This window comes from Jaculus jaculus, chromosome 19 (genome assembly GCF_020740685.1).
Source record: "Jaculus jaculus isolate mJacJac1 chromosome 19, mJacJac1.mat.Y.cur, whole genome shotgun sequence".
Lineage (NCBI taxonomy): Eukaryota > Metazoa > Chordata > Mammalia > Rodentia > Dipodidae > Jaculus > Jaculus jaculus.
In genome coordinates this window covers 33524996-33540613 of record NC_059120.1, presented here as the reverse complement: position 1 = coordinate 33540613, position 15618 = coordinate 33524996, and the positions used below count along the sequence as shown (strand labels likewise).

Sequence of the window (15618 nt, the reverse complement as noted above, 5' to 3'; positions counted from 1 at the left end):
TGTTAATAAAAATTTGAAAAAGAAATAAAAAAAAAAGAAATCAAAGAAGGAAATAAACTTTTGAATGAATCCCTAAAGACCACAAAAAAATTAAATAAAATAAAGAAGTCAATACATTATATTAAATAGGAGTTTGGTAGAAAGCTAGAAATACTAAAGAAAACTGGACTAGTATAAATGAAAAACATCAGTCAAATACAAAACTATGTGGAATGCATCACCAATAAGATGGATCAAGGAGACAACAGAATATCTGATCTTGAAGAGAAGGTAGTGAAATTGGAACATTCCAACAAGGTTAAGTAAATTGGTGGCAAAGTATGGGAAGGACTTTAAAGACATCTGGGACATTGTGTAAACACCAAATTCAAAGATTATGAGCATAGGAGGAAAAGAAATTCAGTCTAAAGGCGTAGCAAATATTTTCACCAAAAGCATAGATACTTTTTCAAAATTAGGGAAAGAAATTCATCTCCACACAGGAAGTATATTGAAAATGGCAAGAGAGAACACAAGAATAATAGCAGATTTCTCAACAGAAACTATAAAGCCAAGAGAATTTGGAATAATAGACTTCAAGTGCTGAAAAAGAGAAACTGCCAACCCATACTACTATGCCCAGAAAAACTATCTGTCATAACTGAAGGAGAAAGAAAAACTTTGCCTGATTAAAACAGGTTAAACGAAGTCATGACTACTCTTGGGTGTAGACCTTAAAAGGTCCATATTCTACCATTTAGATGACTGCATACCCATGTTCACTGCTATTTTATCTAGTATAGCTAGGGAAAGGACGAGCCTACATGACCATCAACTGGTAATAATGAAAACTGGTTCACATAGAACTTTACTTGGCCATAAATAAAAATGGGATTTGTAGAAAATGTATGGAAATGGAAAATATTATATGGAGTGAGATAACCCAGGCTCAGAAAAATAAATGCCACATGTTTTTTCTCATATGTGGATCCTACCTTTAGATTTCTAGAGTTGTGTTTTAAAGAGAGAATGAGTATATAGAGAAGCAAAAAAGCTGGACAGGAGCCATGGGGGTCAGAAGTATAAAAGGGTGGGACCAGAGATGGTAGAGTACATGTGCTATGAGAGTAGAGTGAGGCTATTAGGGGTGGAAATGTTTAAGCAGGATTGTGGGGCAAGTGGATGGGAGAGTGGAGAATGTTTGGGGGAGGGTTAAAAAAAACTAAGAATGGGGCTAGAGAGATGGCTTAGTGGTTTGTGCTTGCCTGAGAAGCCAAAGGACCAAGGTTCGATTCCCCAGGACCTATGTAAACCATATACACAAGGTGGCACATGTGCCTGGAGTTCATTTGTAGTGGTGAAGGACCTCCCTTCTCTGCCCCCTCTCTGAAACAAATAAAATAAAAAAAGGTTTAAAAAAATTAAGAATGAATGAAAAAACCATAAGGAAGCCTAATATTTTACAAGGTTATTATTATTATTATTAACAAGATATTTCATATGGATATATCATTTGTTGGTACCCTCATTTCCCTCATCCCTGCCTCCATTCCATTGGGGACACTCCTCAGTAGGGTTGCAGGTATTCCTCATGGGGTTGTGGTTTATGCATTGTGGGAATGGCAGTTAATTTTGGGGGTAGGGAGTGCCTCTGGGCATGATGTCTCAACCTGTGTCTCTTACAATCTTTCCACCCCTCTTCCACAAAATTCCCTGAGCCATGGTGGGTGAGTTCTAAGTCTACTTAAATGTTGAGCTCTTAGGAACTTCTGGATCTCTTCTTTGGTAGGTATTGAGTTTCCTCAGGGTCTGTCTCCAACACCCTGATGCTGATTATCAGGAACATCATGGAAGCAGCACTCTTGCTTATCTCCCCAATTCCTCTATGGATTCAGCTGAGGCTTGGCTGAAAAGTGAGGGGTACTTTATCTCCTCAGGTCCTGATACCTTCTGAAAAAGAAGAAGAGATTCTCCAGGAAATACAGTCAGCACGTCAGTTTTTAAGTGGGATAAATGTTATTAATTTAGGGAGAATTTGATGTTTGTAACCCCTTTTTTATCCAAAGACTAGTGAGAGCTTGACACAGGAGAACATAATCTTGGTCTCCATATGATTCTGATTCGGTTCTCAATTCCAGGTATGGGTTCCGTTACACTGAGCCAGTATGGTTACAGTGAGCAAGTGAGAGGGTAAGTCAGAAGCAATAAAAGGGGAACCAGCAGATACCAGTAGGACTAGCTCAGGCCATGCTGGTCTTTGGACTTTATCAGAAAATCATGGTTACTGCTGGATGGAGACTGAAGACCAAAGCAGTAAGCATGGAGCTCTGAGCTCTTCAGGGCCTCTGGAGCTTAGGTAAGAAATGGGGTGGGTGGCTTGGATTAGGATGTAGCAGTGAGAGAGCTATGATGACAGATTTTAAATCCACCAGAAAGGTCTACCCAACAGGGCTTACTGAACAATTGTTTTAAAGCGGGGAAAGTGAGGACAAAAATGTATGCAAAGTTTTGTGTCTTAGTAATGGTCTTGGTTAATGGCAACATCATTCAATGAGAAAAAGTGAAGACTGGGCAAAGAGCAGGATTGAAGGAGATAATCCAGACTTTGGGTCTGGATGTGATGTTTAGATCTTGAGCAGTCAACTATTCTCTTGTCAACAATGTCAGTAAGATATCCACTAACCTCACTTTACAGTAATTACAGTTTGGCAGTAGCAGTAGTCTTCAATTTGTGACCATGATCACTAGGGTGCATCTGTTTTTGGAGTTCAAAAGAGAAAATAGGCCAACAGACTATGACAGTAACACAAAGTCAGATTCATTACAGCAGATTTTGGGTAAAGGCCAGTATGTGCTTATCACAACTTGGGGTTATAACCAGGAAAGAGGAACCACAAAGTATTTAAGCTTCAGGTGCCCTCCAGACATTTGCTTTGCTATGAAGGAATATTCAGTAGATGCCACTGACATTGGGCAGCAACTCAAAAACAGGTCAAGGTGACAATCACTGAAGAGATTTAATGAAAGGAGGCAAGTCAGCTTGGGCCAGATGATGTGACTTCAACAATGTTTTGGAGCTTACTGGGGAGGATTTCAAAGACTCAAATGGAACCAGGGAACTCACATGAGTGTAGTCAGTATGTACCCAAGGATAGCTCAGAAACTACTAGGCTGGAATAGAGGAAGATGGACAGGCTGAGAAAAGCCACATTAAGCAGGGCTATGAAAGCTGGGCAGAACACCTTGGGCTTTATGCTGTGGGAACTTGGATCCAGTGCTGGTTTCCATGGCCAGAAGTGAACCATGGGCAGCATTCACCATTTCTTCACTAACATTTTCCTAGGCTGTTGCCAAACTAACTGGCAACACTTACCTTTTACTTATGTTTAATATTTTTCACTTGCAATAAAAATGATCACATATAACATCTAGGTGGATATTTTGACACATTAATTCCCTTCAGCTCCAAACTCATTCAAATAATACATTTTTGTCCAAAAACAGAAATTATAATGTGAGGTTATGAAAAGTCCATTTCCCTCTTAACATTCTTCCTAGCAACTCAGTTGTTTTCATTGGCTTTTATGAAAACAATCTTTGTGTGAACTGGCAATTTGTTTTGTAAATATCAATGAAAGCATATTTCAGAAAATATAGTAATAAAAAACACCCCAATTTCAGAAATATGCCTGTTGCCAGGTATCAGTCTTCAGCTCATATTATGAGTATTTCCAGTAAGTCTTAAATACACATTAACATGAGAAATAGCTTACTGTTTAAGATCAAAAAGTTGAAAAACCCTTCACTGCCTCTCAAAAACTGCTCAAGGGCTCTACCTAATAAAATGTACTTCCCTCTTTGATAAATGTCATTCATAATGGTTTCAAGCACTTTAGTTCATTTGAACATTTTCTTCTCAGACTTTATTTTTTTTTTATTATTTATTATTATCCCAGTATCTATATATTTTACAATTTCATTTACTAAAGAAGACTAAGATATTAACATTTCAGTAATTACCTTTCTTGAACTCATATCTACTTTCCAAGCCTTTACAAGAATTATGCATTTTGTTAAATACTCTAGGAACCCTTATTACTATTTTCCAAGCATGCACAGCCAAGCTATTGTCACTAAGTTACATTGAATGAGGTAAAATATTATTTCTTAACTGAAGTACAAGGAGAGCTCAGGCTAAACGCTGTAGAGGACTTTTAACTTACACACCTCCTGGCTACAGATGACATTTCTCTACATAGTGAAATGAGGACATCCTACTATTCTTTTCTAAGCACTACTACAAGCCCATGTACCTCTGTGATATTTGTGCTTTGTTTGTCTTTTGAGACAGGGTCTTGCTATGTATCTCTGCTGTTCTAGTACACTCTGTGTAGCTCAGGAGGGCCTTGGATTTGCAGAAATCCTCCTCCCTCAGCCTCCCAACTCCTAGGATTATAGATGCTGTCTGTTCTATATAAATTCCATCTGGCCTCTATTTTTAGCAACCATCTCCTGTTTTTCCTAGTTGTTCCAGTTTCCATGATACAGGTTTCTATATATTTCAAGACAAACCAGTGAATTAATTCAATTCATCATTTATGCCCATGTACCTACAAATATGCTCATCATTTGAGCAGTATAAGATGTGATTTTTTTTTTTTTTTTTTTTGTTTTTTGTTTTTTGAGGTAGGGTCTCACTCTGGCTCAGGCTGACCTGGAATTCACTATGTAGTCTCAGGGTGGCCTCGAACTCTCGGCGATCCTCCTACCTCTGCCTCCTGAGTGCTGGGATTAAAGGCGTGTGCCACCACGCCCGGCAAGATGTGATTTTTTAATTAATTTAATTTGAGAGAGAGAGAAAGAAAGAGACAGACATACAGACAGAGAATGGGTGTGCCAAGGCCTCCATCCACTGCAAATAAACTCCAGATTTCTTGTGTATCTGGTTTACGTGGGTACTGGGGAATCGAACCAGGGTTCTTAGGCTTTGCAGGCAACTGCCTTAATCACTATGCAATATCTCTAGCCCTAAGATATGATTTTTTAAAACATATTTTTATTTATTTATTTATTTATTTGATGGAGAAAGAGGGAGGGAGGGAGAGAGAAAGACAGAGAGAGAATGGGCATGCCAGGGTCTCTAGCCACTGCAAATGAACTTCCTTGTGCATCTGGCTAACATGGGTCCTGGGGAATTGAGCGTAGGTCCTTTGGCTTTGTAGGCAAACACCTTAACCACTAAGCCATCCCTCCAGCCCCTAAGATATGATTTTTCAAAGCTTTTCTACTTGTGTTTCATTAGTCATTAAATGATCACAAATAATGTAAGGCATTCTGTAACTATGCATCAAGTTATAAAATACAGCTCATAGCCAAGGTGAGCGAAGACAAATGTAGTTGAGATTTTGTAAGAAGGCTTACTTTGAGACATGATTTATAAGGAGCAAAAAGTGGAGGTTCATTTACAGCAAGAAGACTAATACTGAGTAAAAGAGACATGGATGCATGTACTGAAGGCTTACTAAGTGCTATATGCTCTTGATATGTTAATAAAATGAAATAGAATTTTCTATTCACAGCAAGATTCAAAGTATTATTGTCTTCATGAAACAAAAGGAGTTCAGTTTCAGGCCACTCATTCTACAGCTGAGAGTCAGGACACCTGAATCTGTCTGGCCCTAGACCTGGGCTCTTTCCAGCAACTCACCACCCACTATATGTGTCTGTGCTGCAACGAGAGCACTCCCTTGCCTACAGCAATTCAATTTCATAGTTAGATGGAGCCCTACTTAGAGTTGGCTGGAAAGTATCAGCTGACTAGACTTTGCTGAAAGTGGTTATCAGGGGTCACTGGAAAGTGTTGAGCTAGGAATTAAAATGGTATGAGCAGTATTTAGGAAAGACAAGTTTTAAAAATTAAAGTGGTTTAGTGAACAAGAATTGGCAAATCTCTGTTGAGTAGAAACGAGGGATCAAAAGAGTGGGGAATTGTTAAAGGAAATATCAAGAGAACTTGGTGGTAGACTAGATTTGGAGAAACAACAAGACCAATATCTGTAATAATTACTGTGTCAGGGACAGAAATGGCTAAGGACTGAGGTAGATGAAGACTTTGAGAGCCAAGTTTTGGCTGGTTACAGAGAGGGTACTATACTTCCAGGTAGACCAAAGGCCAGTAGTTTTACACATTTTTGATAGAAGAAAATTAATTTTCTTAATAAAAATTTCATATGTATCACAGATAGAATATTGAGGTATGAACTCATCTCTATTGGTCCTGCATACACGGCATCAGAAAAAAGCCTAAGAACTGCATATAAAAATATATTTACAGCATTTTATTTTTTTGGCTTTTTGAGGTAGGGTTTCACTTTAGCTTAGGCTGACCTCCCTAGTGCTGGGATTAAAGGCATGCACCACCACGCCTGTCCCCATTTACAGCATTTATGTACTCCAAATGTGAAGTCAGAAGATGAGATTAATAATGAAGTCCAATGTTTCAGATAAAATAATTACTCTTGTCATATTTATTTACTAAATTTAAAGAATACTTTTATCTTAACTTTAAGCACTAACCAAAGGGCTTTCAATAGCCATTCTTTACATAACTTAGATTAAATATCTCTAATATACTACCTCATCATGTTATTGTAGAAACAGACATATGGCCATACTTGTAAGTATTTGTTTTAAATTGCAGGGTCTACATAACATTTTCTAATTGTCAGAATTTTTAGTTCTATTAAGAGGAAGTATGGACTCTTGAGAACATGTAGGATCTAGATGACAGCATAGTAAGCGCTCCACCTCTTCTTTTGCTCTTACGCTCTTTCCAGAACCTCTTCTGCAATGGTCCCTCAGCCTTGTAGGGTATGATAGTGCTGACATGCTGAATGACCCCACACTCCCAGCAAGTCCCCATCCCTGAATGAATACCATAAATCAGCACTCTTATCAATTATTATTTTATGTTTTTCAGTCTCTAGTACTTGTTATGCAAATGTTAACTCATTTGAAAAGGAGAAATATGAATTGAAGATGAAAATATAGAAATTGAAAACAGAGCAATGTGTCAGCGAGGACCCCAAAATATTAGTAGATATTTCTAAATATTTTAAATTATGTAGATATTTACATTGAAGAAGTAAATGTTTAATGGAAAAGCAAAATCTTGATAAACATTATATAATAACAGTCTTTTAATTTATATATTGTGAGCCTGGATTCATTACAAAATGAAATCAATGAATATAGGAACAATAATTCTGTCTAGGTTAAGTGGTATATAGGTTGTTACAAACTTTTCCTGTATTTCATGTTTTCTATGATGAATCACAGAAAGGGAATGACATGGCCCACATATCAGTAGGCAGTCTCATACATCATGACTGTATTTTTGCTATAGAGAAGAATGAGACTTAAATTACGAGAAAAATGAAAATACTCTCTTAATAAAATTTCAAACATAAAAAACTTAATGATTAAAATTAATAAACTATTAAACCAAACTCTTTGTGAGATACCTAAATCAACTCAAAGTTCCAACCTGGTTTTCTGAAGAACATGTTTGAGAAAAAAACAGGTTCATAATATTATGAAGAAAAAACCAGAAGGATTTATTTCTAGTACAGTGAAGCCAAAGGTCTTTATTTGGTTGTGATTGACACAGAAGTTTTTACTAATAAGACAAATTTCCTCTTGCTCAGCCATTCTGAAGCAATGTGACATTACTAAGAGGCTCTGTGCAGTCTGTAGGTGCCTATAAGGAATGGCAATTCTGTTTGGAAAATTCTGAAAACTTTTCAGGAACTTTCATAAATAATGCCTTTACTCATTTCTCCTCTCATACTATCATATGCTTGGGAAAGGAAAAAAAAGTCAGAAAATGATTTAAAATTATTGAAAATTTGTTGAGCCAGAAGACATAAATTCTTATTAGAAAAATTTTATTGTCAGATATGGGATACCTTCCAGTGAGTTGTTGGCTGGCAAGGGAGGCCCTTGATAACCCACAATGTTACAGGCCATTGCCAAAGCTCTTGATTGCCCACCAGATCTAGATGGTTAGACCCTATTTCTGAAGACTCCACATGCCTGAGCTGTAGGTCATTGAGAAATCCAGTTGGAGCTGAGCTACAAACCTCCTCCCTGTTGACTAGCTTTCAGAATGCTGGGAAGAGCAATGTAGCATGCATAGCTATTCAGCTTTTTGGGAAAGAAAAGTTACAAATGGCATCAACAACCGTGAACCCTGCAAGCTTTATGATTGGTCAGCCAGGCCAAATGTACCAACTGGTACAATGGTGGCATATATCTCTGCTTGGATAGGAGGTCCACTCCACTGGAGGGAATATATGCTTGGTACTGAAAACCTAGATAAAAGTTTATGGCTGGGGAAGTTATAGACTAAATGAAAATATACCACTATTATCATAAAATGCATATATTATACCTACCAATCTGATCTCTAAGCACTTCTTTTATGCCCACATATTAGTGCTACTCTCAATTTTGGCTGGAGAAGCTTCTCTTTTCTTATGGCAGTGACCACTTGAGTGACTCAAAAATTACCATAGTCCTGAGAAGAAGTGACAGTGGTGTTCAGCAGCACTAAGTAAGACATCTCTATCACACCTTCCAAGGCTCAGGGACCATTGCAAAGAGGTAGTGGAAAGAATGAAAGAGCCAAAGGAATGGGAGGAGTGCTCACAATACTGTCATCCAAATAAAAAATTGCCTTGATATTCATGACCTCACAGTGCCTAACACTACCTACACAATACTTTCATAATAGGAGGGGGAAATGATGGCATCAGAATAGAATAGAAACTTGTTTGAAAGAAGGGATTCAGTGGATGGGGGTTTGAGAGGGGAAAATGGAGGGTGGGGAGAAGGGATTACGATCACAGTATATTGTTTATATTTATGGAAGTTGTCAATAAGTGGCTTAAAAAGAATGCAAAGAAAAAATAAAGTTCAATGTATTGTTGACTAGACTGCACTTTTTTTCTACACACATACACACACGTAAAGTGATAATGTCAATGTAGTGAATCAGGTAGCCTCAAAGAGCATAACATAACAGACATAAATGCCAAATGCAACAACAGTGGAAAGAAAACAATCTAGTGATGAAAACTACCCTCTAGAATCTCTGGGAGATATGGAACTAAGTATAGCAACAAATTAAGCAGTGTTCAATACACCCCATAATTTCACAATGTTCAATACATCACAGAATCTCATGATGACTTTATTCTCTCTTGCTCCATTCCTCCCTTGAGGAGGTATGGGCATGGCATGGTCATCGTTGTAGTAAACGGCCAGTTCCTGGTTCTCCTATCCTGTTATGTAAAATCACATTCTTTATCAAACCAAATTCTAGCATCTATGAGTCTTCAGATAATTATGAAAGAGATTTTTGTTCCTTATAAATTACCCAATTTCAGATGTAGGAGAAAAATAGAAAGAGGAAAGCATGGGAAATGAATACAACTTAATGAGTACTGACAGCTTAGGTTAATACCTCTTCCTTCTCACCATGGTCAATGAAATTTGCCTTTATACTAGCATGAACACAATTTACATGACAACACAGTAGTCTTTTGTTATCCATGGAGATGCATTCCAATATCCCTAGTGGCTGACACAGTAAATAGTATTTAACCCCATAACATACTGTCTTCCATTAACTAAGTACTTGTCATGCACTGTGCTTACAGTTTTTTTTTTTTTTTTTTTTTTTTGGCATGACAGCCAAACCAGTGCAAATTCTCTTCCTTTATCCACCATTTCACCAACAGAATCTCCACTCTTGAAGTAGATCTTAACTTTTACACTTACTTTATTTTCCCTTATTAAATCAACATTTTTCACCTTTTCACTTACAGGAAGTACCTCTAGCTTCTTGGCCTGTCTGAATTGCCACTGTTAACTATTTTTTGGGGTTTGTTTGTTTTGAGCCCAGGCTGGTCTCAAATTCATGGTTATCCTTCTACCTCAGTCTCCCAAGTGCTGAAATTAAAGGTGTGCAACACTATGTCCAGCCACCAGTATAATGCTTCTTTCACTTTGGAGCTATTATTGAGTGAAATAATGGTAAAATGTGATGAAATTTGAATGCTTGCACATTGCATTAGAATGGTGATACCACTCTAGTATATTTGATACTTGAGATGACTACTGAGTGATGAGTGGGCAAGCAGCCCACACAGCATGGAGACATTGAAATTATGAACAGTTTGTGTGAGGGGTGGAGCAGGGCAGGGTAGTGCAAGATATCACAGCACTGCTCAGGAGGTTACACAAATTAACATTTATAAATGGTCTATTTGAGTCATTTTTTTGTTGTTGTTCTTTGTTTTTGAGGTAGGATCTCACTCTAGCCCAGACTAACCTGGAATTCCCTCTGTAGTCTCAGGGTGGCCTGGAACTCACAGCAACCCTCCTACCTCTGCCTCTCAAGTGCTGGTGGGATTAAAGGCACGTGCCACCATGCCTGGCTTTAGTTCAGTCATTTTTTACTTAATACTTTTTGTGCACAGTTGACTGAGAGAGGTAAGTGAAATCTCAGCAGGCAAAGCCTCAGATAGAAAGAGAATTCCAGCATCAAAGCACCTGAACTACCAAAGCTGCTCTAAGTCACAAATACATCAGTGTTACACAGACCTACAATATGTACTATATCATCTGACTGCCAGAGTATCTAAATATCTTTATCTGAGGTGGTATGTTTTGTACACAACACAGCTAATACTGAGTATAAACATGGTTAATGATCACTGGATTTTCAGACTAAATTTAGAAGCAAATACATCCAGAAGGAGAGCCAGGCATATGCCTTTAATCCCAGCACTCAGGAGGCAGAGGTAGGAGGATCACCATGATTTTGAGGCCACCCTGAGATTACAGAGTGAATTCCAGGTCAACCTGAGCTACAGTGAAATCCTACCTTGAAAAATATATATATCCAGGAGGGTCTAACCTGTATCCCAGATTGATTTAAGTCATATAATCACATCCTTACTTAAAGTAATTGTCCCCTCCGATATTCTACCTGTAAAGCATTTCCTGACTCTCCTCCTCACCTCCAGCCTCTACCTAATCATGTAGTGTTTAATAAGCTGCATTGCATTTTGTTATACCATTTTATGTTTTAGAAGCATCTATAACGTGCTGAAAAATTGACAGCCTGAAAGTGAAACCCCAATATATTTGTGAAACAAGTTCTGTCACTAAAATGGAATTATGAGCTTATCTCTTCTTCAAGTAGAGTAAAACTAGTATGAAAATGAGATTGAAGCTGCTACTGATTTGATTCTTCAATGACTTTTGCAAACTGGCTTATGGAAGACTGGAGGAATGATTTCAGTCTTGCCCCCTCCCCCCACACACAATGCACACACACTCAAGTACACATACCTGTACATGAATAACAACTGCATAGAAAGAGACTCCCTAAATTAAAATAATAACTCATTTTTCAATACACACTGCTTGTAGAACGTTTACCTAACCCTACCACAAAAAATTCACATGTAAACATGGTGGTTGGGGCATGCCCCTGGGCATTGGATTGCTGAGTTAATCTGGCAATTTTCTCTTTGACACAGAGACTAAACCAAGCTAAGGGAAAAGTGCTGGAGGAGGTGGAGGGCAGTTGTCCTTCTCCTGCAGTAAGAATGTATCCCAACAAACTAAAGCAAATTGTTTCACTCTTTCTAGTTAAAGCTATATATTATTTTGAGTCCCAGTTCTTTCTACTAATGTCTAAGATTTATTGAAACTATATTGTTTGAGCAGGATCAAGAAAGCTGAATATTATTTCAGGTTTTTAATTTATAAGAAAAAACAGTGCCTTTAGATTTTTCCATTCAAGTAAGAAAATTATAACTTCATGCTTCCAGCGCTCAGGCTAATGCTGCGTCTGTGCCTCAGGCAGACTGTGTCTGGCAGTTTAAAATTCAGGCAAAAAGGTTCACTCAGAGCCCAGCTTGAGGTACACAATATCAAAGAAATAAGAAAATTATTTTGACTAGTTCTTATTTACAAAAGCAAAAGAGGAGGTGCTTTTAGAGAATGCTTTGGAACCATCTCCGAAAATTTGAGTTGGCATTATTTAATTATTGAATTGATGTAGTGCACTCCTCAAGTTCTAGAAGTAACCCCAAATTCTATAATGTCACACAGGCAGCAGAATTCTTCATGGAAACTAATTTCCCTACCAAACAGTTACCATTCCTAGAGCAAAATAACTACAGTGGGGAATAAAGATAAACAGATGCCACTTTCTCACGTGGGCGACACAAGACTTTAGTTTTATTTTCCCTTTGAGCACAAAGCCCAGTGCACCATATACCTACATATAAAATGAAAAATATCCATGTTTTTTAAAAGTCATGGTAGTCAGTGGTAGGCTAGAATTTCTAGTCAAACGCCAGCTTGCAGTTACAAGTTGCAGAGCCCAAGCCCAGCCTAGAAGTGAATTACCAACTGCTGGGGACCAGCAGCTCCCCTTCCCCCTTGAAGGTGGGCGTGTGGGAGCAATCCTCGCTATGGCTGGACCCTCTGCGGGCTTGAACTCAGGGCAGTGGGTCATGGATTGTCCACTGGATTGTGGCAACTTGCTAAGGGCAGGCCACCCCTCCCTCGCTGCTGTCAGAACTTTCAACCGTGCCCTCTGGGATCACTTAACGTAGGTCTTTCATGTCAGCTTCCACTGAGCAGTTTCTAAAGTACGACCATAGGCCAGACCGTACGTGACAAGGTACATGTCAAAGAAAAGGCAAGCCGTTCCCAGGACAGTGGTGGAAGTGGCATAAATGGTTCTACTGAAAAGAGACCTGGCACAGGTCTCCCTGCTCCACCCCTAGCGCTGGGTCGCCCCCGGCCCCGCCCCCAGGAGGAGGTGCCCCGCGCCCGCCCGAGAGCGGCGGACAGACTGGCGCTCACCTGGTTGAAGGGAGCCGCTATGAGCGCGGGCTCCCACAGCTTAGAGCCGGGACCCGCCGCGCCTTTCTCTTTCCGGGGTGCCATGCCGAGGACGGGCGCCGCATTTGGCTCCAAACTGGGCTGAGGCCTGCCTGAGCGTCCCCGCTACCATAGTAACAGGAGCCACGCCCACTTCCGGCAGACTCCCCCCCCCCCCCAGCGCCTGTGGCCGGAAGAACCGACGTGTCCGCGCGGGCGCGCGGGATGGCGCCAGGCCCCACCCGAGACCTCATCCCAGGTCCCCCACCTCCCACCCTAGACTCCCCTACCGAGACCTCCGACCCAAACCCCCCCATCCGAGGCTGTCTTATTATCAACTTGAATACAACAAATTCTCCACGGAATTAGGGAAGCATAGCCTCCATTTGGGAGATGAGGACACTGCAGTGGGAGTATGGCTGCCGTAGTGAACTATGTTCTTACTCAAAGAGTTGAGGTGAGTTTAAAGTCAAAAAGAAGAGGATTACAATAGGTATTTTAAGACAATAATCTGCTCCCACAAGGCAGGTTTTGTTTACATAGGTAAATTCCAGTGTCAGGGATAAGATAATGCCCAGTGAGCACACTGGAGTTTCAGTGGGATATTTTTGATTATTTTTTGTTGTTGTTTTGAGGTAGAAATTTACTCTAGCTCAGGCTGACCTGGAAATCACTCTGTATTTTCAGGGTGACCCCGAACTCATGGTGATCCTCCTACCTCTTCCTCCTGAATGCTGGGAGGGGCGTGTGCCACCACGCCTGGTTTTTTAATGGCTATGTCAAAGCAGTCATGTAAGAAACCCTTGTTCTTTACTTTTTTGTTGATGAGTTGACACAGCAACTCCATTTTGATTCTTACAACTTTTCTGTTTTTTTCACAATTCTACAGTTATTTTTCATTTAATTCTCACAATAATCTTATCCAGAGTTCCAGAATATATGTTGAGGATGAGGATGCCAGGATTATAATCCAGGATTATTTGACTCCCAAATCCAGGGTCTTAACCTCTATATCATCATGGTTTTAGGCCTGCCGAAATGAGAGATACTTTCCCCTCCACCAGGTTAGGCTTACTTTGGAGGGCACCCACACTCAACCAGAAGTGAGTAGTGTTTAGTATCTCCGCAGAGTTAGAGTTGCTCTGTTATCTCAACTAGCCAAAGGTCACTTACAGCTTAACTGTTTCCAGCACAACCTGTCTGGTAGATGACCTCCACAGGCAGAGCTCTGCTCTTGTAACTACTTCCTTTGGGGAAGAAATTTTGAGGGCTGGGCACAGTAGGATACTTGCTTCTAGTTGGGTTTTAGATGTCTTCCAAAGGCCATGTGTTGTAGACTTAATCCTGAAATTGTGGCACCACTAAGAAGTGTTGTAACTATTAGGAGTCAGGCCCTAGTAGAAGGATGTTACATTTTGGGGAGTGGGTCTTTGAGGAGGATTTTGGGACCCAGCATCTTTGCTTCTTAGAGGGAAGCAAACTGCTTCACCACATATGCCCTACCATGTTGGTCTGCCTTTGTCACACACTCAAAGCCATGAGGACAATTCTGAAACCTTTCATTCCATAATCCAAAATAAACCACTCCTTATAAATTCATTGTCTCATGTATGTTGTCAGAGAAATGGAACACTGGCTGACACAATAGTGATATGTGGTCATTGCTATCTTACTTCATTCAGTTTTGGTAGTGACATTTATTTTTAACTTTGTTCGTAATGTGGACCAATGAAGGAAAATATTTCCTGCCACTCCCATTTTTTAAAATACAGATACTGAAGAACATAATTTCTAGAAATAATCTTTCACAGAAAGTCTTTCAAACAATCATCTCTAGTTAAAATAGGCAGTTTATCTTCTGGGGGAAGAATCCCTGCATTTAGCATTGCCACAACTCACATCTGAGAGCCTTCCTTCTTTTCACAACAATAAAATGTTAATACCTGGTGAGGCTAGAGAGGTCTGCCAGGAATGGCTCTTCCTGAGCATGTCCATAGTAACCATGGAGTCTCTCACTGATTCATTTTCATAGTATTTCTCCAGTTTTGTTCCTTGCCAATATTTTAACATTGTAGGCTTAAAACTGTAACTTCTTCAATGTAACTTAAACATAGAGGGTCAGGATACAGCTCTGTGGTAGAGCTTGCATAGCATTTACAAGGCTAAGTTCAAACCCCAGTATAATAAGTAAATAAACAAACAAATAAAGGTGATTCCCTAACAGAAGAAATGTATTATTGATTCCAACAGTATAATTTTTTTAAATTGAGAACTTTATTATGTGAATGTATTGCAAATTGGTCATTTTCCCAGCAGGTTTTACTCTTACGTTCCCTCTGTCTGATCCCATTCCACTAAAGGACTTCCTCAGTGGAGTTACTGGTAATCACTATGGGGTCATGAATATACCACTCAGTACCAGTGGTGGGGACTATGCCTCAGAGGACTCCTACCCACCTTGTGGCTCTTACATTCTTTCCACTCCCTCTTCAATATTTCCTGAGCCTTTGAGGGTGTGTTAGTTTCCTTTAGTGTTGAGCTCTCAGCAACCTCTGATATTCTGCTTTGACAAGTATTTCTTGGGGTTGGGGAGTGGTTTTGAGTTAGGGTCTCACTCTAGCACAGGCTAACCTGGAATTCACCCTGTAGTACCAGACTGGCCTTTAACTC

The 15618-nt window shown here is 39.6% G+C and overlaps 1 protein-coding gene across 1 annotated transcript in view; it reads right to left on the bottom strand.

Moving 5' to 3' along the window:
• Spag17 (sperm associated antigen 17) overlaps positions 1 to 13050 on the bottom strand; it is a 300395-nt gene extending 287345 nt beyond the window's left edge. The window contains exon 1 of the mRNA XM_045137882.1: positions 12931 to 13050. Within this exon, the coding sequence (XP_044993817.1) occupies positions 12931 to 13014 (84 nt within the window). The 5' untranslated portion in view covers positions 13015 to 13050. The remainder of the gene's footprint in view (positions 1 to 12930) is intronic.
• Positions 13051 to 15618: the final 2568 nt, after the last annotated feature.